Source organism: Corvus hawaiiensis, chromosome 2, assembly GCF_020740725.1.
Source record: "Corvus hawaiiensis isolate bCorHaw1 chromosome 2, bCorHaw1.pri.cur, whole genome shotgun sequence".
NCBI classification, from domain to species: Eukaryota; Metazoa; Chordata; class Aves; order Passeriformes; family Corvidae; genus Corvus; species Corvus hawaiiensis.
Genome location: NC_063214.1, coordinates 6,210,384 through 6,233,556, shown reverse-complemented (window position 1 = coordinate 6,233,556; position 23,173 = coordinate 6,210,384). Strand labels below are relative to the sequence as shown.

Sequence of the window (23,173 nt, the reverse complement as noted above, 5' to 3'; positions counted from 1 at the left end):
CATATCCTAGCTTAAAAACAGGCGGTGGCACCCACGTGCACGCTCATCTTCAGGGAGTATTAACTCACCTCCAGAAGAGGTCAGATCACCGCCTGACAAAGTGCTGTACCATAAACATTTCTGCTTTTTCTTTGTACAACATCCTTTCTCTCCCAGCCCAGCCAGCCAGGAAGGGCACTGGGTAGCCCCACTGCCCACAGTCACTCTCTGAGGGCACGACACACCTGGAAAGCCACGGAAAAGAGCATAGGGATGACTTCTCACATCTTCCCCCAGTTAGAAAACCAAGGGGATCATGGGCTGACTGCTGCTCCACATTACCTTGTCAAGCTGCCTTGTCAGGTGGAGCAGGGGTCTGTCCCTCAGCACCAAGGGATTAACTTCTCCACAAAAGCAAACGAGAAAGTAAAGGGCGCAGAGCGAGCAGGGGTATTTGTGCAATTTGTGGCATTCCCATTCAGCATGGGCTCTGTTGCTCACAAATCAGACAGGGCAGTGCAGGAAAAGCACACCAGCAAGTAGGGAAGATTTATCCGGACTGCCACCCCAAAAGGGCTTCACTGATGGAGTTCTACAGAAGCTTCCTCATTGGCTTCTACACACATGCCAAAAAATAAGTGCATACCTTTTACATTGGCCATTTGAGAGAGACCAGGGAGTTTCCCACTGAGAAACTGGCTTCCTTAAAGTTGAATTTTCTCTTTAGCCATCTCCATCAGAAAAGAATAGAGTGCTATTCTTAAAAGGGAACAGATTTTTTGGTTTTGGCCAGAGATAGAAATCTTTGTTGCTATATTTGGCTTCCAATGCAGGACTCTCTGCTTGCTGGTGGGAGGAGGAAATTAGAGCTGGTGTTACTCATAACTAAATGGGCACGAAAAACAAACCATCTCCCTTTGAACATCGGTGCTACTATGGGCATTCACATAACAAATCATTTTCAAAGCCTGTGATACCTCTGTACATGCAACAGCCCAACATCAAAACTTTATTACCGACTCATTTTCCCATAGTGATAAACTGTTGCAGATGTACAGTTATTGTCAAGGCAAACACATTGGTGCAGTTCCTGGTGTTGGTTTGTTGTTTCGGGTTTTTTTTAATATAATTTCTTACTTGTCTTCAAAGAAAGCAAAAGTGATATTTTGGAGACAGTTACTGGAAGGCTGTGGCATCCAGACCCCCTCCTCCTCCTCCTCCTAGCAGCCCCAAAAAAGAAATCAGCTAAATTACTCGGCATCCCAGCCCAACGCACAGCTCAGCCGTGAGGAATTCTCACCAGATGTCTTGGTCCCCACCCAGCCTCCCACGTCACGCAGGCAGCATAAACCCTCTGAGCCCGAGGTCCTGCCAGGACGGCCGGCCCCACCATGCCTGGAATGTCCATGACAGGCAGGTGACACCCCTGTCCCACCAGGGACACCCAGCCACAGCCACCCCAGCCACGCTTGTCTGCCCCATCAGCACAGAGGAGTTCAGTCCCACTCCTCTCCTTTCTTGTGACCCTCCCCTGTGCAAGGTGGATTGAGCACCAGAGGCTACCCAGCTAGATCCTGGCTCTGAAGGAAGTACCGCTCCCATGCACCCTTCTAGGGCCCAGTTTCCAGTTGGTAACACACAAAACAAGATTTATCCGGATGTAACTGGTAAGATTCTCCACAGGTGTTAAGTTCACTAAAGCCAACGGAGTGCCAGTGATTGGAGTGGATCATTGTAAATAAAATCCGTCACAAAACAATGTATAACTTCCCCTGCTTTCATGTCTTGATGCCATGAGAGTACAGAAATAACCCCTGTGAGGTTATTTCTCACCTGGAAACCCAGGTGTGCGGCAATGCAGCTGGAGACCAGCTCTGGCAAGAGCAGAAGCTACAGAGAGAACAAAAAGCACTTCAGGTATCCCACTCCCCAGATTAGCACACTCCTGCTTCCTTAAAGCACATTTCTCTCTGTGGGTAACTGTGGTTGTCTTAAAGCAAAGGGGTCCCATGCCTCTTCTCACTGACTAAACCACAGTGTGCACACCTTACTTCAAAGAAATTTTCTGCAGTGCTTATCCTACGTTTTCCTTCCAAATTTCTAAGTCCTCACATTATTCTGGTATTTTTTGACAGCTGTCACATCCCACTCCAGATCATTCATCATAAGGCATTATTTATTTTCCAGCAGTCCACATCCCATCTTCATCTCCGCTGTCCAAGGAGATTGCTCCTGTCCCAAGAGCTCCCAACCCCATTCTCTCCTACAGAAAGCTTTTTGAACCCTCTCTTCTCCTTTCCTGGCCTCCCTCTCCTGGAGTTATTGGCTGACAGCTCTCCACACCTCTTTCTCACAGCCTGAGAAAGAAGAGCACAGTGACTCTGCACAAAGTACCGTGCTCGCTGTCTGGTCCAGGAAAGAGGGCCTGGAGCGGGATGTATGGGAAAAATCCTGCTCATCTCCCGATGCTCTGAAACAGAGCACATCCCATATGGTCAGGATCTTCAGAGGATTTTGCAACTAAATTCTTAACAGCTCCCTGCTGATTGCATGCAAGTGGCAATTTTTCAAAAGCTGAGTGCTTGGCCAAAGCTTGGAGGTTTTTTTTCCCCTACTGTTGGAACAGTAAATGATGTATCTGTGACCAAAACACCAAACCTTCAGCCCTCGAGCTAGAACACAGACATGCAAACATTTCTTAATTAAACAGTTGTAAAATAATTTTAGCAAGGGCAGTTACCTCCTTAGCAGGAATTACTGAACTTTGCCAAAAAAAATCAATTTGAGGTAAATAACTTGCATGGAAAATCCCTGCCTGATGACTGTCAAAACTGCCAGGAAACGATAAAATTAAAAAAGCCTTACACTAAGAAGTCTCAGGTTGTGATTCCACTAGGTCTGATTGTAAAATGGTGTTAATGTAATTTAAAAAAAGATATTCAGAATAAAAGAGAACATTGTAGCATAAGCACTTGACAGCATCTGAAAAGGCAAGCCTGTGCCTTCATGAGATCTCTGCTTGAAATCCCTTCAATTCAAGGCTTTTGCTCTGTTTAATTTTAGTACAGAACCAGTTTAGAACACTTGTTTTACAACGTTTTCAACAGAAGACAAATCCTTGGCTCTAAAAATTAATCTCGTGCAAAGAATAGAAACTCAGGATGCAGAAATTCACAAAGAGATTTATGAGTTCGCCAGTTGCATAAGAATAAAAAGAAAGAATTAGCTAATTGTTGAGAAATACAGACCAAACCAAAAATGCTACATAAAAAATATAACAATAAAATTCACATTAAATTATTTATTCAGTAATAAACAGTAACACTTTTTCTTTATACAAAGCCCCCCCCCCCTCAGTTTTGATGAGAGAGGCAAAAATTGCAAAAATTTCAATGGAGTTTTGAGGGAAGCAAGGTGATGAAACAGGTGAGGGGAAGAGAGGGACCCTGATTTGACTGATGGTTTTAAGCAACAGCTACAAAGAGCGAGCAGGGAAAGTGCAGCACAGTTCTGCAGATACTTCAGTCAATTACTGTAAACCTCAACTCCTATAAACACTGCTTGTCTATAGGTACCAAATACCTGAGCCCCAGCTCACCAGAATCAATGCTGGACCAGCCCCCAGGCCACCACTGGACTGCAATTCAGGCTTTCAAGACTGGTCCAAACCATCTCGACGCCACTGAAGGTTTCCAAGGACACTGAAGGGAGGAAACAGCTTCTATAGGCAAATGGCCACGGTGCACAGCTGATTTATCTTAGAGGCTTGAGCCTTTGAGCAGGTGCACGAAATTATTGGGGTGTTTTAATTACCCCCATCCCTAAACTTTCTTTATTGGGAGCTTAAAAAAAAAAAACAAACAAATGGTGCATTTCCCAGGGAACTCCAGCCCAGCTTTCATAGGTCCCCCCTGCGGTGTTGTGGAGACTGCACAGCAAGAACAGGGAGAGGGTCACAGGCACTGAGCAGACCAAGGGCAGCTAAAACACGGCTTTCCAGGGACAGCTCCTATTCCCTTTGGCAACCAGTTCACCCCATAAGAACAAACCTCCTAACACAGCCTAAATTTAGTACACTGACCAGTGTCTGCCCAATCATGTACCTACAATTTTGGAGAGGATCATCTCTGCTCTCAGCTCCACCAGATCAACTTTTCCAAGACCTCTCCTGCCTCTCCTGGATTTTGAATTTGCTCAGGCAAGAGACCCTTACTTTTTAAAGGGACATCTCCCTGCACCACAACTCTCAGATTGTGCCCATAGGGCTAATATGTAAAAGCAATATTTATTTTTAAATACCTTCCCACTTTACATGAGATTTTAGTTCCAAATAACATGCATCAACTTTTTAAAAACCCACACACAAACAATATTTATCATCCACATACCCTTTAGAAGCTCAAAGGCTGACAAACTAAAACCAAGAATTCCACTTGAAAAATAGGTATCTTTCTAAATTGTTTATAAGGATATATATATATTGCTGGTCCATTGATATGGAACAAAAGCTTGTACCTGAAATGAAATAATCTTATTCAGAGATAGGCTTGTCTGCTGAATGGCAACATACTGCACATCTCCACATAACTGCTGATTCCATGGTCATCTTTACAGATACAAATCAGGTGATTTGAAAGGGTTTGGTTTTTTTTTTTTGATGTGTTTTGGTTGTGCTGTTTTGGGGTTTTTTTTTAACAAGCATGGAAAAATCCTATTCACACCTGAGTTAACAGAGAATGAAATAAATGCCTACATTTTCCATCTCAGATGAGACTTGGTGAAGTCATTCACTTTATCTCCAAAGGACATATGAGAGTGGAATGGAGGGAACCAGGTATAGCTACACGTGGATGTGTATAAATATATTTGTAGAGAAATATAGACATACACATGAAGAATTGTGGGAGGGGGACAGCAAGACATAAGTAACAGCCTGGAAGCAGAAAGGCTGGGTGCAGCAAGGCAACTCTAAGGCCAGGTGGGGGGAAATGTGACACTCCCCTCCCAGAAAACTCTGCTCTCTGAAAGCTGTGATGAGAGATCTGCTCATGAAAGTGTTTTGATGCAGGTGTGGATGATGGAGAGAAAACTGCCATTCACTGAGGACCACCTGAACTTGTGTGTCTGGTGAGAACAGGAATCAGAACAGAGTCCATTTTACTACTGCCAAGTGCAGCTTATTCAGCTCTCCAGAATTCCAGAATTCCAGCCTCCTGGGCAGTCAGTGGCTGCACTATTCCATCTGCTTGTTGGGATGGAAATGAGCTGCTGAAAAAAACTAGCATCTGCCTCTCAAAAAGTGGTGGACAGCTTGAGCCCTCACAGTCTTCAAATGAAGACATAAAAACTGATGTCAGATTTCTCAACATTAACAGGAATAAAATAAAATCTTGGACAACTTTAAGGAGGTCAGTATTTTGAGTTTCTTGAAATAAAACAATAATTTCCCTATGTTCTCCTAGAAACAGTGACAGAGTACAACATGTTTTATAAGCCCTCTCAAAATGAATCATCCACTTTCTTGGGACAGCATCAGAACACGCCACATAAAAAGAATGAAACAACTCCTTTAGTAATGCAGTAAGACACACAACTTATCTGTGACCTGATTTCAAGGGCCTTTTTTTCCTATCTGCAGAAACATGACCAGTCTCAACCTTTCCATTCTTTCTCTCTGCCATCAATTCCCCACCACTGCAGCATTGCAGTCGAGAGCTCCCTCCTCTTCCAAGAGCAAAACCATGGCAGCATCTGCTTCTCATAAGCACTTCTGTGCGTGTGTGTGAGCGTGCATGTACGGGGAAGAGGGAGAGAAGGAAATCTGCTGAATTGAACTTAAAAGTTTGTCACAGAGAAGGGTTTGTTTTTTTTCCTTTTCCATCCCTCAAATTGTAGAACACAGAAGTAGGGCTACTGCTACACACTTAGGCTTTTACTTCCAGCTCACTTGCTAGCACAAGGGACAGCTAGTGACTGAGGGGAAAGAAGAATTTGTTTCACTTTCAAAGTCAGCACACTGGTGCATGAATGGCTACAGATGACAGCCGGTTTTTATTGGCACTTGTCTCCCAGAGTGCGCAGAAGTTCCTCCAGCTCACTCCCAGGTTCAGCAGTGGAAACTGGGTGCAGAACAGCAGTCCTGGAGGTGGAAGAGGCAACAGCTTCCCCACTTCTTCATCCCCACTTACCAACAACTCAGTGATACAATCCAGAAAGAGATTCCAGTGCAAACTGTGGGCCTGTTTCTTTCCTGTCCCATTTTGCTTTGACACCTACAGGGAACCAGAGGAGGTCCCCTGCAGCACAAGCTTGTGAAGGGGAAGCCAGTGAGCAGACTGCTCTTGTTAGGCTTTAAACTGTTTCAGGAAGCCAAACACACCTCAAAAAGAAATGCTGCCTTTTCTTTGCTTCCCCTGCCACCCAAACACTCCATCCCTGAAGTTCATATTTCCACCTTTGCCAAGTCCAGAGGAAAATAAAAAACAAATCAGATTTTTTTTTCCCCTCACAGTATTTCTAATACTGTCAACATTCCTAAGTCAGAACTCAGATATTTCCTGAACTGTATTGTCCTGATAAGAAAGTGAACTCTGGCAGCTGGTACACCACTCCCTCTCATACAGTTTTCCCACTGCATTATGAATTTATTGACAAATCGAGGAGCTAGCTCCACCAAGGCAGCAATAATATGTAGAACTGTCATGAGAGTGAAACTTATTGAGAGAAAGAAATACTGATGGACTACAAAGACAAGGAAAAAACCCCACCACATTTAATTCATCATCCCAACACAGAGACTACAACGTTATTATTTTAAAGCAATATTTACGCATAGTCCATTCAGCATTTATACGCTGTCTAAAACTTCAAATCAGCAAGGTAGGGACTTAAGGGTCTTGCCAAATTGTGATATAATCCTAATGCCTCCAATGCCAGCATGTCAAGCCCTCTCCCTTGACAAAGGAGAATGCTCAACACCTCATAAGATCAAATTCAAAAAGCCTGGAGGGAAGCAGCAGTGCAAGGAAGGAGCCCTGAACCTCGGAGTGGCATGCACTTCCCAACGCCCCCCTTCCCCTTTCACACACAGATCCATGTGGTCTCCACCTGACAAAACTAAACTAAAAATTAAATTAAACTCTTTAAAATTAAACTCTTTCTTATCTCAGCCATGTGTTCGTATCTTGGTTTTTCCACTCGGCCGGTGCGTCTTTCAAACAGGGATGTCTGAGAGCAGTGGTGACAGAAATGTAACGCTTTGTAAGAGCCTCAGGAAATACTACAGAGGGACCCTGAGTGCACAGAGCAGGAAGGCAACATCTCTGAGCAACAGCCAGGATCCAGCAACCCAGGTCCTGATCCCGGGCCCACCTCAGTCCCATCTAAGCAGACGCTGACACTTGGAGTCCCCAAGGGCTGGGCACGGAGACTGACCCAGCTCCAGCCCACGGCTGCCCAGGGTGACCTCGCAGCCCTTACTCAGGATTTGATCACCCTGGCTCCAACTAAAGCCTTTATTATGCACGTCAGACCCAAGGCCCAGGCCAGGGGGGCTTCCCAAGCACAAGGCTGTGGTTCCATGTGGCCATGGTGCTTTTCCAAGGCCAGGCCCTGGCCCTGGCAGCCACCAAGCCCCGGTGTGTGCACGCTCGGCACGTGCAGCTGGTTACGAAACTGCAGAGCTGCAGCTGGGGTCCAGCAAGCCCCACAGCACAGCCGAGGTCAGGCAAACACATTCTGAAGTCAACAGGAGTTGAGAATGGTAGTGCTTTCCTTGAGCTGCTCAGCACATGGATCAGGCTAGTCGAAAACCTTTTGTTTCCACAAGCCACACATTTTTATAAACCTGGATTTTTTTCTTTTTTTCCCTGAATATTGATGTTGTAAGTTACCACCTTGAAATGGCTTACCTGAAGTCCTGCCTGTATGATTATACTGATATTTATGAGCACTATGAGGGGCCTGCAACATAACCCACAGGGCACTGGGTTCAACAGCTTCAATGGATCATAGATGAGGCCCATATTCGTGTCTGATTTAAGAGTATTTGGTCCATTTTGAAAGAATGGAGGAGTTGGAAATGCAGTTCTGTAACTTCAAGCTTTGCTCTATACTAAAGGTGTTTGCAAGCTTCCGACAATCAGCACAGCACAAAACCACCTTTAGAAGCAAGAAAAACAAAAACACTTTTACTATAATCTAACACCGGGAAAAAATATTTGGCTGAAACTTCAGGTGCGAATTATACTTGCTTAGGCTAGAACAAAAGGACAAAAACATCAGAATCTAGTAGTGTGGAAACAAAGGCATTTAGCTCTTTAAAAAGAAAGGAAAGATAGACATTTGAGGTAACAAACAAAAAAACCCAAAATGCACAAACACATCACAGACATCTAAAAATAGCATTTTATACATTTTTGCCAGTGCTTCTCTGAGAGCAAGTTCTTTAAACAGAACTTAACAATTTTACAATTTTTTTTAAAAAAATATGTCATCCTAAAATAGCCCATCAATCCTTACCCAAACTTTCTGTATTTCTACAAAAATAGATGCACAAAGAGCTACAAAATACTGTATTCCTGAAAGAAGGCGCACTGTAGTCAAGGGAGAGTCTTTTTCCTGACTATTGAGACTGTTCATAAAAATATCAAGCTGAACAAAACGAAACACTGTTATAGGAGCAGAAAGGAGTTAGGTTGCCCAGCTGCAGCAGGCTCAGATGAGGAAAGAAAGAAAAGTTAGGTTTCTGGTTTTCTTCCAACACTGTGGGACCCATAAACGGCCTTACAAATAAAAGGCTCAATAGCAAAACCAGAATAGTTTTGGCTCTTCATCTTCATGTGTGTCCTTTGCTCCACGCAGAAGGAGTCAACCACTGCTGTATCACCCGCCCAGCTCTGCCGACTCCAGCTCTAGCTGGTCTTAATTGCTCTGCACTTCAGAACCAAGCAGTTTCCTTGCTCTTGTCCTGATGCTGTAGACCTACATTTCAGAAGAGAAAAGGGAAATAATTAATATTAGTAAATGCTAGTTAAATTAATAAATTCGATGGTTTTTTTCTTCCCCCTCCCCCAAGCAACTGAAGTAAAGGTAAACACGTTTTGATTAAAAAAATAAATAAACGAAAGAAAAATGAAAATTAAAAAAAACCCCACAATATAACAGTTTAAAGGACTTGTTAGCAACAGTGTTACTGCTCCAAACTTTTCAGTTTATGAGAGGTAAGATTAAACCACAGTGAAGTTTGATTCTGGCTCAGGGAGCTCAGAAATGGTGATAAAATTCCTGTATGCACTTCCTTGGTTTGAGCTAATGCGGAGCATGGCACGGAGTGAAAAACCCCTCCAGAAAGGTCTGCATCAATTATCCAGTATGCAGCAGAGCAAATTGCCTGCCAGAGGCCAGCCACAGACACCATCTCCTCTAGAAAAGGCCTGCGACACTTCAGGACTTCACAGTTTCTGTGGCATTTTTACCTCAAAGAGGAGGGAGGGAAAATGTTCCTGCAACATGCGAAAAACCCCAAACAATTTCACCTACAGAGTGTAAGATTTTCAGCCAAGAATGGCTAGTGCTTGCACATGGGAAAAATTAATGGTTTTCAGCTTGCATTTGTTATAAGTTCCTCTAACATTTTCCTTTGTAAAAAGTGAGGACTATCTAATAAATGTGGTGCTGTGCTGTGGCTTTAGCATTATAGACTTGGAACTCGTGTTATAATCTGGGATTTCTCTGCTCCAGAGGGATTCAATCTCCTCTAGATTCACACCTAACAGGGCGTAAACCTCAAATCCAGACAAGAGACTGGGAGGTGAGGATTACATTTCCCAAAGATACATTCTTGCTCATTTATAGGGAAAGTAAAGGAGAGAGATGCAGGAACGTATATTTAGAGGTAGTAAGGCACTCAAGTCTCAACCATTTAAAACCTGCCCCTCAGTATTTTGAGGCAAGTAAACCACGTTTCACGAAATGAAGGTCCATTTCCCACTATAAATCATCATTCCTACACCGAGAGCAAAGCTCTACTGTGTCATCCTATACATTGCCCTGTGTACCAAGGCACCTGACCTGCTAAGAATTTAGGGTTAATTTCACCACTAGCTAACTCCAGGCCTCAATGATGTTGTAACCATCAGAGCTCCATGTTCATTTGATGTTCACCCTGCGAAAATTGGCAGATCCATGTGCTAGGCATGAATCTCGTTTCCATATCCAGTCACACAGTGAAACACGAAAGAAAACCCGTAAGTTTCCAGAAAGCCTAACAGGCATGGAGGGTTCAGATCTGACAGCTACCTCCTTGCATTAAGAGTACAAACAGTTAAATATTTAATGATGATCAACACTTGAGAGCTGAGCTGCAAAGCAATTAGCACTCACATAAAAGATGAGAGCATATGGCTCTATCCATGTGAGGATTCCCAAGCAGGGTACAAACACGTGTGTGTCCAGAAGTGAAGGGACAGGGAAAGCAGAGCCCACAGGTGTGGTGCACCAAACCTTGTTTAGTGCTTTCTGCTCCATTTCACATGCACTTGTACCTATTTCTTCAGATTGGAAAACTGGGATATCCCTCAGCTAGAGCATGCCTATAAAAACATGCTCAGAGGCTCTTTATTCAATGAAGATGTCTCCTTGTTGCTTAAGAGCTATTTGTTTCCCTGGCAGCATTGTACACAGACAGTCATAATGAACTGCTGTTAGTTCCCTTCAAAGCTCTCTCAAAGTTAGTGATGACAATTTGGGGCTATTTTTCCCCTGCTGCTTCCAATTTTTTTAAACAAAGATGATAAAAAAAAAAAGAAAAAAAAAAGGGGAGTCAGACTGCAGAAACCTTTCAGAGCATAAAGAAGTCATTTAAGTTCACCAGTAGAGCACTAAAGGACATCAGAGGCAATGGAAGCCTAGAAGAGAAACAGGTTATATGGCTCCTTGCAGCTTAAAAAAATGACACACACACCTGTTTAAGAGATCTTCCACCTGACAGCAGCAAGTGGCAGGAGAGGAATAACCAGCTGAACAGGCACCTTCCTAGGCAGGTGTCTTTGCAAGACACAAATAACTCTAACAAGGAGGTTTAAGACATAGCTGTGGGCTCTACACAGCCAGAGAAAACAATCCAAAAAACCAAAGTTGCCCTATTTACATTTATGAATGCGAAACACTTTCCATGCCTTTTCCTCATTAAATTCCTATCTCCTTCAAAGCAAGGCCATCTGCAGTCGTAATACAGAAACCAAGGCCAACTCTGGTACTCACCCAGAGCTTCCACTCGCAGTAGAAGTGCTGCAGTGCTTTCCTCTTAGCAAGGACATCCTCACTTGCACTGCATGAGCCAACACTGCCACTCCAGCACAACTCCCCTTCCCTAGGACACCAACATTAGAGCTAATTGCCACAGAGACATTATGCAGGTTCTGTGGGAACATCTAACCAAATTTACTGAGTTGTGACAAACTTGTGGGATGTGTGTGAACAGAGACAAATGTACAGAAGGGATCAGACTGGCCCCTCAAATTCCAAATTCAATGTCTCACACTGATGTACAGGCATTTCCAAAAGTGGAGTTTCCATAGTAAGTCAGGACTAAAGGCTGTTGATTGATTCACCTAAATTTGAAATTATTCATCTCAATGTGCACAACTTTACAGGATAAAGAATGTGCACCTTAATTTTAATAGACTTACAGGCATCACTCATGCCAAAGTCCTGCTTTGCTTTTAGTGTGCTGGGACTGCAGGAAGCCTCCTCCAGCACATCTGTCCCACAGCAGGACAGGATATCCTCCTGGGCTTTGCAACAGCCAGGCAAGTTGCTCTGCTCTCCTCCCCAGGGGCTGCCAGCACAGCCAGATCCCACTGCTCACCTGAAGGGCCTGGTGTGCAGGACAACCTCCCACCCTGCTCCTGAGGGATGCACTGATGGCTACAACCACCAGCAACACTGCAAGGTAGAAATTCCCCTCCTCAAGCTCTGATCTCAAGTGCTGGACGTGGCTTGTGCACCCTCAACGTGAGCAGGTGGCTTTAGTGGTGACACTGGATTATGGCTGCAGGCCTGAGCCAAAGGCAGCACTGGTGACAGCCCAACCTTGCTTTGCTTGACATCAGCAGAGCAAGGAACTGAGGCCTAAGCTCCAAACAATCTGTGCTTATTCCAATGTGATTATATCAATGCTTGATATGAAATGTACTTTTCTAGTGAGCATTGTAGCTTGTGCACTTTGGAAAGATGCTACACACCAGCAGACACAAACCTAACAGGTTTTAATAGCTCTTGATGCAGACCAGCATTTTCTTTAATGCCACTTGTACTGATACAGAAGCTTCTAAAAGGGTTAATTTGCAGCCTACACTGTGAGGATTAAGCCACATTTATGGCAATCAGGTAGCTAAATCCCTCTTCATCCCCCAAAACAGGACCATGTAAGTTCAAACAGATGTGCAAGACAGATCAATAGTTTGCCAGCTCTGTGAAGGGCGCTGTGCTGATGTCCCACACAATGTGTTCTGAAACATAAATTCCCAAACTACACTGTGCATGCACTGGGAACCTCCTCTTAACCTCTGAAGTGATTCAGCATCATCCATTCATGAGATCGATTATTTGGTTCAGCATGGCCGAGATGCAACGATGTAGCTGGAAGAGGCTAAGATTACAGCCAGCCTGCCCTGATCCCAACACTATCATTCCACATAATTCAGCGTGAGGAATTTTTCAAATGTTCCTATAATCATGTGACAGTAGCACAAGAAATGTGACCCATGGCATGCAGGGGAAGAACCAGTTTGTATCTAAAGGATTCCAAAAAGCAACGTCTAGACCAAATGAACTTCTTTAACATAAATCACCTGAAACTCGTGGAATTTGATATATTAACAGCTCCACAGGTGATTTTCTCCAGGGATATACGAGCAAACACTTTCAGAACTGACATATTCTTGCCACTATGGCTTTACCCTACTCTGGAGAAACCACTTTATGTCACTAAAAGCCAGTTCACTCTCTCCAGGCCCTCGAGTTTGTAGCCTCTTGGCTGAGATAGCTGCTTCACGTTAGAGTGAGATGTAATGAAATGCTGTGTGATGTGGAGATTTATCCAGTATAATCCACTTTCCCTGGAGTGCAGATGAAGCAAGTGCTGGATGTGCCTCCGTGTGGTACTCGAGCAGGCCCCTCCTGTCCCCACACTGTCCCTGTGATGACACTGCTGGATGTGGACACAAAACACTGAGGCAATGAAGCTCCCTCTTCTCTCCACGCCTCAAGTGCCTGTAACCACAGCATTTGTCTCAACTGCATAAGCTGCAGGCAAGGCTGAAAAGGGAGCTTGGACTTCCTGCCCTTCCCAGCAAGCCTCTGCTTGGAAAGCACAGGACAGATGAGTGTGCAGGGGAAGAGAGCAAATAATTGTAATGTCACAGGTTTCCACTGCCTGCTGTGTTTCACTGCTTGCACCCTTGTTTCCAGAACTGGGGCTGCCTAACAGCGTTTTGCTGTTGTGTTTCAGTGTGTGACCCCTTTGAATAGTCTCAAACAAGTGAGATGTTGGTCTGCTGAGATTCTCTGTTTCTTCAGCCATACATTTCTCCTCTTTCTTCTCCCTCACAGGAACTCATGGACTAAAACCCACACATCAAGCATGGGGGAGAAGTTAATAGTTCAGATCTTTTCCACTGCCTCCCACGCTGAGCAACCAAAAGACATGCAAGGCACTGCCAAATCAGGATCCTGACAAAAGCAGCACCCAGTTGTACCCCTCCACAGGGATTTCCACAAGGAGCAGGCAGCACCAAGCCAAAGCTGCGTTTGTTCTCTAAGGCAGTGCTAAGACCCAGAGTCCTTTTTGAGGTACTTGCTCTTTAAAGAGAAAAACAACTCACAGTCTAGGCTGGACTTGTACCTAAGCCAGGTAGTGGTTTCTCCTGACTTACAATTCCTCATGCAGTTAGTTCTCAGTTCCATCCCCAAAAGGTTTAGTCAAATACCAGGGCACTGCAGCTGGACTGCTGGGGCTGGTCCAGGAGGAAGCGTCCCTTAAACCAGCGGCAGTGACAGTCTGCTTGTGCTTCAGAGAACGCAGCTCACTCCCCTTACGGAATTTGTCACAAAGGAAAAACTCAAGACCCCAGTCTGGTTAGACTATCATTCTGTACCCAAAAGCATAAAATATAATTATTCTTGTCTCGCTGGTATAGCTGGAAATGTTATTCATACATAAATTGTCCAGTGTTAAGAATCCTAATAAGCATTTTCTTAATTTCACTGACATCAAGACAACAAGTGGCACAGTATTTAGGAGAGATTATTGGTTCCCAGTTGCTTTAAAAGGAAGAGAGGGAGATCTGTATTAGGTTCATAGTATTTCATCTTTACGAAACAGCTTTTTTTTCTCCACCCATTTGTGTCCCCCTGCCCACTAATTAAGGCAAAGAAGTGCTTCTCACACATGGAACCAGTCAGAGAGAGCTATCCAAAAGGGAGACAGATACTTTAAGGAAAAGGGAACAAAGCTACAAACCTAGTGTTTCCTCAATCAGGTAACATACTGTCTTTAAGAAGTACTAATCTGCAAAGATCGCTGCTGGTGAGATAAATATCAAACAAAAAAAGGAGCCCTCGGTGGGGCCTATGAGCTCCAGGATGGACACACTGGGAACTGTCAGTCACCCATCACTTGACTGCAAGAAACTTCAAACACTGAGGGCTGCCAGGCTGCTCCCGATACTGAGACAAGAGCCTGCCACTCAAAGCTCACAGACACGGATGGAGCTCATGGTCTGCAGTTCATACTACAGACCTTGTAATAAAATGAATTTAACTCACAGGTCTCTGCCTAGACCCTATAATGTTTAGTCTGATGGTGAGCACAGCTCAATCAGCACCTCTACTCTCCATGTGACACCTGGATACTACAGAGGAAGGAAATGCTGAGCTGGTCCACCTCAAGATGCAGTCCTCATGTACTGCAAGTTATTAGTTCATTGGAGTTGTATGTTGGTGAATGTACATATGAACTAGCTGAACAAGCTGAGAACTTTCCCATGGAACCATAATTAATATTTTCCCACAAGATTTAAACAAGAACAAACAAACAAAAAAAAAATGCAGATCATGTCTCAACTCATCCAGCTTGAACGGGACCAAGGCAGACAAAGGTCTCTCAGCAAAAGACAGGTGAGAGCTGGATGTTTCACAGCTCACCTGCCCTGACAGCAATCACAGGAGGGATTCCCCCCTGAAAATACATTTGGACATGGCTCTGAGAACCAGCCCAGCTCCAGCTGCAGGGAGCTCACATCTCTGCTAAAACAAGCCACACACACAAAAAAAAAAAAATCAAACCGTCTTACCTGTATCAAAGCCGAAACTTGGCACAATGTCCACGGTTCCGTGAAAGGCTCCAGCCCAAGCTGAGGTAGCGCTGGTGACAGCAGCGGGGTCTGACTTTGTCACGTCACACTGGGGAGCAGGAATCCTGGCGGCGCGCACCGACGGCACCAGCAGGGAGCCGTAGCGGGGGTCACGGTGCGAGCCGGGATGGTGGTGGTGCATGTGGGGATGAGGGTGATGGCGGTGCATGTACACATCGTGCATGTGTGCATACGAAGGGCTCACCTGAGATGCTAAAGGGTAATGCCAGGACTCAGAGGCAGCAGGGGGAGGAGGTGGGGCAGTCTGGTGAAGGCCGTGTCCTGGCCAGCTGCTGGGGTCTGGTGTCGGGAAGGTGCCTGGTGCAGTCACGGGGAAATCGGGGTGTACTCCACTTAAGCAGGGTGGAGGAGGAGGCTGGTAAGAGCTGGTCCAGAACGAGGTTGGGAAACCGCTCCTCTGGCTTGAAATCGTTGAGCTTTCTGGTAGAAAGGAAAGAAGTGAAGCATAACTGAAGCTGAACAACACACTTCGTGAGAAAAACCCCACAATGATTTGCTACTCTCAAGTTTGTAACGCTGAACTTCAGCTTCCACAGTAACTACAGAATCACAGGACATCTGAAGCAGGAGGATTGTCTAGTCCAATTCCCCTGCTCAAGTGGGGTCACCTGGAGCAGGTTGTCCAGGACCATGTCCAGTCAGATTTTGAGTGAGATCCAAACACCACAGCCTCTCAAGAAAACTCCCCAAAAACAAAAACCAGCCTAAAAACCCCAACAAAACAAAAAGTTTTCTTGTATTCAGATGGAATTTCCTGTTTTCTAATCTCTGCCTATTACCTCCTGTCCTGTCAGCAAGCATTGCTGAAGGGAGCCTGGCTCTCCCATCTTCATTCCCTCCCATCATGTTTTTATAAACATAAGATCCCCTCCAAGAAGACTTTTCTTCTTCAGGCCATAGAGTCAGAGCCCTCTCAGGACCTTGGTACAGGAATTGTGAGGAGAGGCTAACTCCTGCCCAGAGCAGAGCACATCATTTAGAAAGGCAGCTGTTGCGGTTGCAAATGCTTCTGAGGAGAGAGAACCAGCTCACACTGCAGAACAAGAAACATTTGGCTAAAAGAATACCTGATCTTCTCAAACTAACTGCATGCTTTGATGGGATAAAGGTCATATCTAACCCAGCTTATGTTAGTAGTCCCTTACAGAATGCACCATGATGCCCTGTACCCAATAGGAGCATACAAGCAGAACCATCTCTGTAGCTCAAACAGGTTTTTGTCAGAAATAAGACTTGCTGCTTCTTAGAGCTAGGACTCAGCTTATATTTAAATGGATTCCAGTACCTCTACATTATGAAATCACATTCTAAAAATTCCTCTTTTGAAGAAGCAGTTAGTGTTTTTGATGTGTAGGAAAGTCTTGGCATCTCCATTCTCACAATCCTCTTGGCCAGCTCATGCTAGAAAGTACTGCTCCATGCAATATGTCTCAGCTCCAACAGGATTTTTTTTTGGTCAAAGATGGAAACATAAAAATACAGAACTTCGCCTCTGATGAAAGAACAGTCATAAAAATAGCCTATGGAGAAATAAAGCCAGGGAAGTTTAATATTTGATGAGGCAAGGAATCCTCTGCTCCTCATAACTTTTGTAGAAGTATTTTTTTTTTTTTAAATCACCTTTTGTTTTGCTTTGTTTAATAAGCAGCTGGAACGAGACTTGGGTGAAGACACCACTGAGAATGAACAGATTTCTTCAAACACTCCTGCCTGCCTCTGAACTTTGCTTATACAAAAATATTTAGGGAACAAAAAACTTAAAAGTGTTTTCTGACTGCATCACTAGGACACCCATGTCTCTGTTTTAAAATCCACTAAAACAGAAATTCTTCCACACATCAGTTGGCTTTGATTTAGGCAGTTTATAGACTCTGATTAACTTCCAATATTGGAAACAAACTTTGCAATTGTACCATGGACAAATGCAGAGGATGCTTTGTGTCAAAATGCTTCAGAGGCTGCAAGCTTATCTGGCAAACTGCACCCCAACATGGTTTTCTTCAAAAGGTTGTGTTGTTTTTAGCAATGTATTTCTATTGCAATTCATGCTTGGAAACTGGAGAGAGCTTCAAGCATCTTACAGAAGCCCCAGCACTCCTCCAAAATTGGTATAGTTCCTTGTTTGTAAACCATTCATTGTAAAAAGGGATTACACTGAGATGGCGAGTGTGTATGGCTTGTACTGTTGGCAGCAGGGCCAACACAAAAAAAAATAAAAAGCCAACTTCATGTCCAGTCTGTTGCTTAAAAGAGGAGCACAGCTTGACAATGCTCTGCCAGTATTCTGAAAAATTAACCTCTGTAATCAAGTTTTTAAAAACTATCTGGCTGTTATCTACATGGAAAAGCCCTAAATCCAAAGCACTGCACTTCAAAAAGGCACAGAAAACCACAAAGTATCTGCAGGACAGCTTTAATAACAGGAGAGAGCACTTTAAACCACCGAATTTGCCAACATGAATTCATCCCAGATTGCATAACAGCTTGGCTTTGCCAGTCATGCAGGAGGTCTAGGCCACAGAAAACATTTTTGGTCATCTCCATTTTTCAAACCTGTGCAGGTTTCACAAAGCCATCGGTGCTGTCTGGCTCTGTCACGGACCAGCCCGCACTGGCATCACTGAGTGTGGCCACCCTCACTGGGGAAAGGTCAGTCCTGCCACTGGAGATACAGGCTCCATCCAGGTTATACAAACATGCAGGAAGATTTCACCCACCCCGAGTGTTCAGGGATACCTGGCCTCCATGGAACATGCTGAAACAGCCTTTTCCACACTGTCCTTGAGCAAGGAAAAAAATAAAAATAAAAAAATCTCTGTGCTTCCATGGCCTTTCGGGAGGCATTTAACAAAAACTGTCCGCCAAGAAAGATAATACAGTTACCACAATTTCCTACCCTAAGTACAGGGAGGCTGGGACAAGGCAACATCCCAGGGACCACGAAGTTGTGGCTGATGCAAATGCTCACGGTGGCCAACCCAAATGTTCATGGTGGCCAACCCAAATGTTCACAACACACACTCGAAATATGCCAGAGGTGCACACACTGGGAGGGATAGAACGTATAGAGCTTTCTCTAGTACAACATCAGCTCTCACTTAAGGCAAGAGGGGAGAAAAGTAAGAAAGAAAAACAACCCAACGCTTTCAGCAAGGAAAAACATGTTTATAAAAATACCATTAAGGTAACATTAGTGTCAAGGTATCATTAGCACCTGCAAAAGATTTCAGGCAGCTACACCTACAATTGAATATTCATATTACTTGAGCTTGTCATAAGGCTTTTTTATTTTATTAAAAAAACAGTTTTCAGATTAATTTTAGCCTAAACTGATCAGCAGTTTCAACATACAAATGACGAAAACTTGCTCTTTTCAGAACAACAGGTTCTACTTTTTACATGTAAGCAAAATCCCTCCTCAGAACAAACAAAAAAACCCCCTGAAATATCACCTTAATGATAAAGTCAGAGTTTGCACTTTCATGAGAACACCTTAAAAAAAAAAAAGAAAGAAAATAAGCACAAAAAGATAAAAAAAAAAATCATTGCTAATCCCTCCTTTCAGAGTGGAGAAAATGCAGTGAGCTGGGGAGCCAGTTCATGCTCACACATTTTCCACTGAAACCTGTACCTCCCAAAACAGCGATTGCAAAAGCGTTTTTCTTTCTCATTTATCTCTGAGTAAGAAACTGACAGCAATTCTGACTACCCATGAAGGTTATTTATGGAAGAACTCCAAGCTAATGATACTTTAACTTCTTTAGGTAATGGGATACAAATTCACATTCGTGTGCTGTAACTGAGCATCTTTGCCACCGTGCGTAAACCAGAAGACCAAGCTGTCAGCGTTGTTCCTTCTCCATTGTTTTCAAGCAGGAATATTTCAGAAACCTATTTGGGCCTGATAAAGCTCTCTTCTCTGAAGCAGCAAATGCCCTCAGCTCTCTCAGCACCCAGCAGCTTCCCGAGGGATTTCCATGACCCTTCAGCAGGTGCAGGGGAGGCACAGGGCATATCTCCTTACTTTATTCCCGGAAGACGTTCAGGACACGCAGACCTCCATTCCCCACTGAGGGCATGGGGCACATGGGGTTAGGAGGCAGCATGGCTGGAGAACCCTCACACCAGGCCACCCATGTCCCCCGCAGAGTCCTCTGGGCATGGTTGTGAAACCACAGGGGGAGACAGGGAAAAACAACAGGGTATGTCTGAGGCCAAAGGGGAGACGCGCAACCCCACCCACGGAACGTCCCCAAGCTTGCTGAAGAGGGCTTGCTGTGGGCATGGGGTCTCTGGGGACTGCCTTGATCCCATTGCTAAAACATTTATAGCCTGTCTGGGCCATTTATAAATGCTCCAGTCTCCTTTTTAGTAAGCATAGGTTCAATCCTGCTCTCAGTCGAGTCAACGGAAAATTTCCCATTAACGTTAATGGTCCCGGCTCAAGCCATAAATTCCTCTAGCTCCCCAGCCACTTCTACTGACCTCTGCTTAAACTTCCTCGGATTTGTCATCATCCTTCTGGAAAGCAAATCCTTCTGTGCTATTTTTCTCTTCACAGTTGTTTCCAAAAATCCCATCTCTCTTTAGGATCCGTGGCTTTCATCAACGCAGTCTCACCTCCACATCACTGACTAGGAACACCACTGCTCCTGCTCAGATCCCACCAGTATCTCTCTCACCAACCCAGTGTAAGGCCATTGCTCACCATGCTTAGATTGCATCCCTCTGCCAGTCCACATAAGGATGTGACCAGAAATAATGCAGCTGTGGGTAACTGAAAAAACACCCAGACTGCCACATCCAACAAAATGGAAACAGCATCTCACTGTTACACTTTTTCCTGTCACCAGTTCGGAAATCTCGTCTGTAAGGGCGACCTAGTGCCTCTGGCAAGATCTGCTCTTTGTCACATCAATACATGAAATGTATACAAGCATTTATGTGCATAACAAGAGGTAGGTGCTGGGACAGCGAGTAAATGCCTCACAGAACCTACCACATTTCTGCTCCCTGCTTGGAGGCAGAGTAATGTCATCCCCATTTTACACCCAGCAAGCCATAACATCATCTGTACCTCTCCCACAAGCAGGCTGCAATGGAAAGCACCACGTGGCTGCAGCCACAGGAGCCAGGGCTTGCCCCTCAGCCTACTCCATCCTGTGCTGGCTCCTCCCCACCTGGAAAGCAGCCGTGGACAAATCCTAATCACCTGGCAAAGTCACTCAAGAAGGCTGCACAGGTTTCCTTCATGTCCAAGGCCAGGATCCCAAACAGCTTTGCTCTTGCCTCACAGGCCAAGTTTCACACTTGGAGCTCGAAAAAAAAAAAGCCTCCAACCTTGCAGCAGACGTTTGTGAAGCCACGTGAGCTCTGCCCCCTCCCATCCAGCCCCTGGCAGAGACAGGATATGGCAGGAGCGGGAGACGCCTGCTCCTTCCATGCCTTTGGCTGCTCTCTCCCCCTTTAACACCTCAGATCACTCAACCCAAGAAGTTCCTCGGTTCTTGGAGATTTGAGGGGGATTTTTCCACCTCCACAGAGAAGTAAAATTTCAGCTGCAATGCAATGTCTGTTACTGCAACGCAGCCCAAGTCTTACCTCTCCACAGAGGATTCAGCCCTGCCTTGCTCTTGGAAAGGGCAGTCTCTGAACTGAAGCTACTGGCTTGGCTCAAAGCTCTTGAGAAGTGTTCATCCACCACTGAACCAATGTCTCCCTGGAAGTAAGTGAACAGGACGCAGCGAGAGTTCAGGTACTCCATCTCCGCAGGCTGGTCTTTCTCATCCTCCTCTTGCTTGCTGGGAAGGGTCACTTCCAGAGACTCCTGCATCTTGTTGTACACAGCTAACTTCTTCTGGGATCAGAAACAAAACAAACAAGAGATGTATCAGTGATGGCATTCAGTGGAAGCTCAACATATGGCTTCCTTAACAAAATATAACTGAATACATTGAATATTCATTACATGATTTAAGTTGGGCTACCAGGATATTTCACATGGGCATTTCACAAAGAAGAGAATACCAGTGCCCACTTAAGAGTCTCTATTCCTCTCACACACATGGACCTGCTTCTCAGGCATGTTTCACAACCACCACTTATCAGCACCAGCTTTCACTCAATACTTTCAAAAGAAAGCAGACAGGCACACAATTCCCTCCTGACTCCCACCTGGAGAGGATATTCTCATCAATAAAGGGTACAGAGGTCGAGCCCAGCCCTGTGGAAGGGTGGCCAGACACAGAGCATCTGCATTTCACACATCCAGCTGGGCGAGCACCAGGTTTTGTCCTGCCACACTCCTCCAGCTGAGTGTACAGGGCCCTTCTGGATTCCCCACACTTACTGCTGGAGTGGTAAAGATGGGAGAGTTTCCTGCTTCCTGAAAAATTTTCTGCTGTTCTATCAAACTCCAGAAAATGCATAAGTTTTCACTCACTGACAATAGAATTTTTATCACAGGAAGTTATACCTTGGGCTGGTGATTGGGGTTTGATCAGGGGCTTGAGATCTTGGTTTTTTGGTTGGTTTGGGGTGGGAGGGTTTTTTTTCCTTTTTATTTTTTTTTTAACACCAGCTTTTGGGAAAAAGGACAAAAAATTCAAGTCATAAAAAATTAAACACGTGATCTGGGGGAAGAGGGGGATTGACAAGTCCGCAAACACATGCAGAAAAATCCACCCCAAACCAAAAACACAGAGAAGCATATAAAAAAGTAAAACCCTCACAAGCCATCTGTGAATAGCTATTTCAGAATCTTCTCTCTCTCTCTCAAATCAAACCTAAATGTCAAAATAAATGTGTGTGAAGATCCATTTTGCATGGAACATATTTTTCAGATGTTCCACTTTACAACAGTTTTCACAGAAAAAACCCTCTCCCCAGAACAGTCAAGCTGCAGGAATCATAGTTTTTAGCTAGCCAGCCATTTCCACAGCTGACTTTACACACAAGCACTTTCAGGAACCCAAAAACAACTACAGTCCATATGCAGAAGTATTTCATAGCATTCCTATAGAATTACAGTTTGACTTATCTTTAATGGTTTGCTTGGCAACACTCTAGCGCCATCAGAATCTCTTTAAGTTTATGGCTTTTTTACCCTTTTTCCAAAGAAGTTCTATAGAAAAAGTTAAACAACTACACAGTCTATAAAGTTTCATTTTTACAGTAAATAGGCTTGAACATTTTAAAAATAATTGAAAGTCATTTTCTGACCTTGTGTACCGTCAATACACTTAAATTTGGTGCTTCCTAAAATCATATAATCCGATATGAACTCTCTCACTGCAATTCGAAATAAATGCTCTGGGGCGAAGTCCTAATTATGAACGGTTATTTTAAAAAATAACTGTAAGAAAGAGCTATTGACAAGCGGTATTGAAACCTATTATACTAAAAGCTCATGGCAACTTAATCTGACATTCCAGTGGGTTAACTGATAAATGTAAAACATCTCAGTGATACCATTAATTCAGATGCTGCTGCACAAACTGCAGTGAGGGACGTACACAATTTTATTTCAGTTGGGGATATCCAGGCAATGGCCTGGAATTCAAGTAAATCTGTGCTTCACAAAGCAAGTTATACTGTGGCTCACTTTAGCACAATATTACTTACTTAGACTTAGGGGAGAACCGCTGGGATTCACTTGTAAAAACAAATAAAACAAACAAAAACACGGAAACAGCAAAACGGCGCAGTTTCACTAGAAACTAGAATTGCTAAAATGAAACAGAGGCTGTAAACATATT

At 44.3% G+C, this 23,173-nt stretch overlaps 1 protein-coding gene across 3 annotated transcripts in view; it reads right to left on the bottom strand.

Moving 5' to 3' along the window:
* Window positions 1-3,013: 3,013 nt before the first annotated feature.
* Window positions 3,014-23,173, bottom strand: part of VGLL3 (vestigial like family member 3) — a 27,459-nt gene continuing 7,299 nt past the window's right edge. For 2 of the 3 annotated variants that reach the window (XM_048295541.1, XM_048295543.1), the window contains exons 2-4: window positions 21,018-21,273; window positions 15,336-15,836; window positions 3,014-8,961 (exon numbers count right to left, since the gene is read on the bottom strand). In XM_048295541.1, the coding sequence (XP_048151498.1) occupies window positions 8,918-8,961; window positions 15,336-15,836; window positions 21,018-21,273 (801 nt within the window). In that variant the 3' untranslated portion in view covers window positions 3,014-8,917. The remainder of the gene's footprint in view (window positions 8,962-15,335; window positions 15,837-21,017; window positions 21,274-23,173) is intronic. The other variant, XM_048295542.1, reaches the window with a different exon arrangement.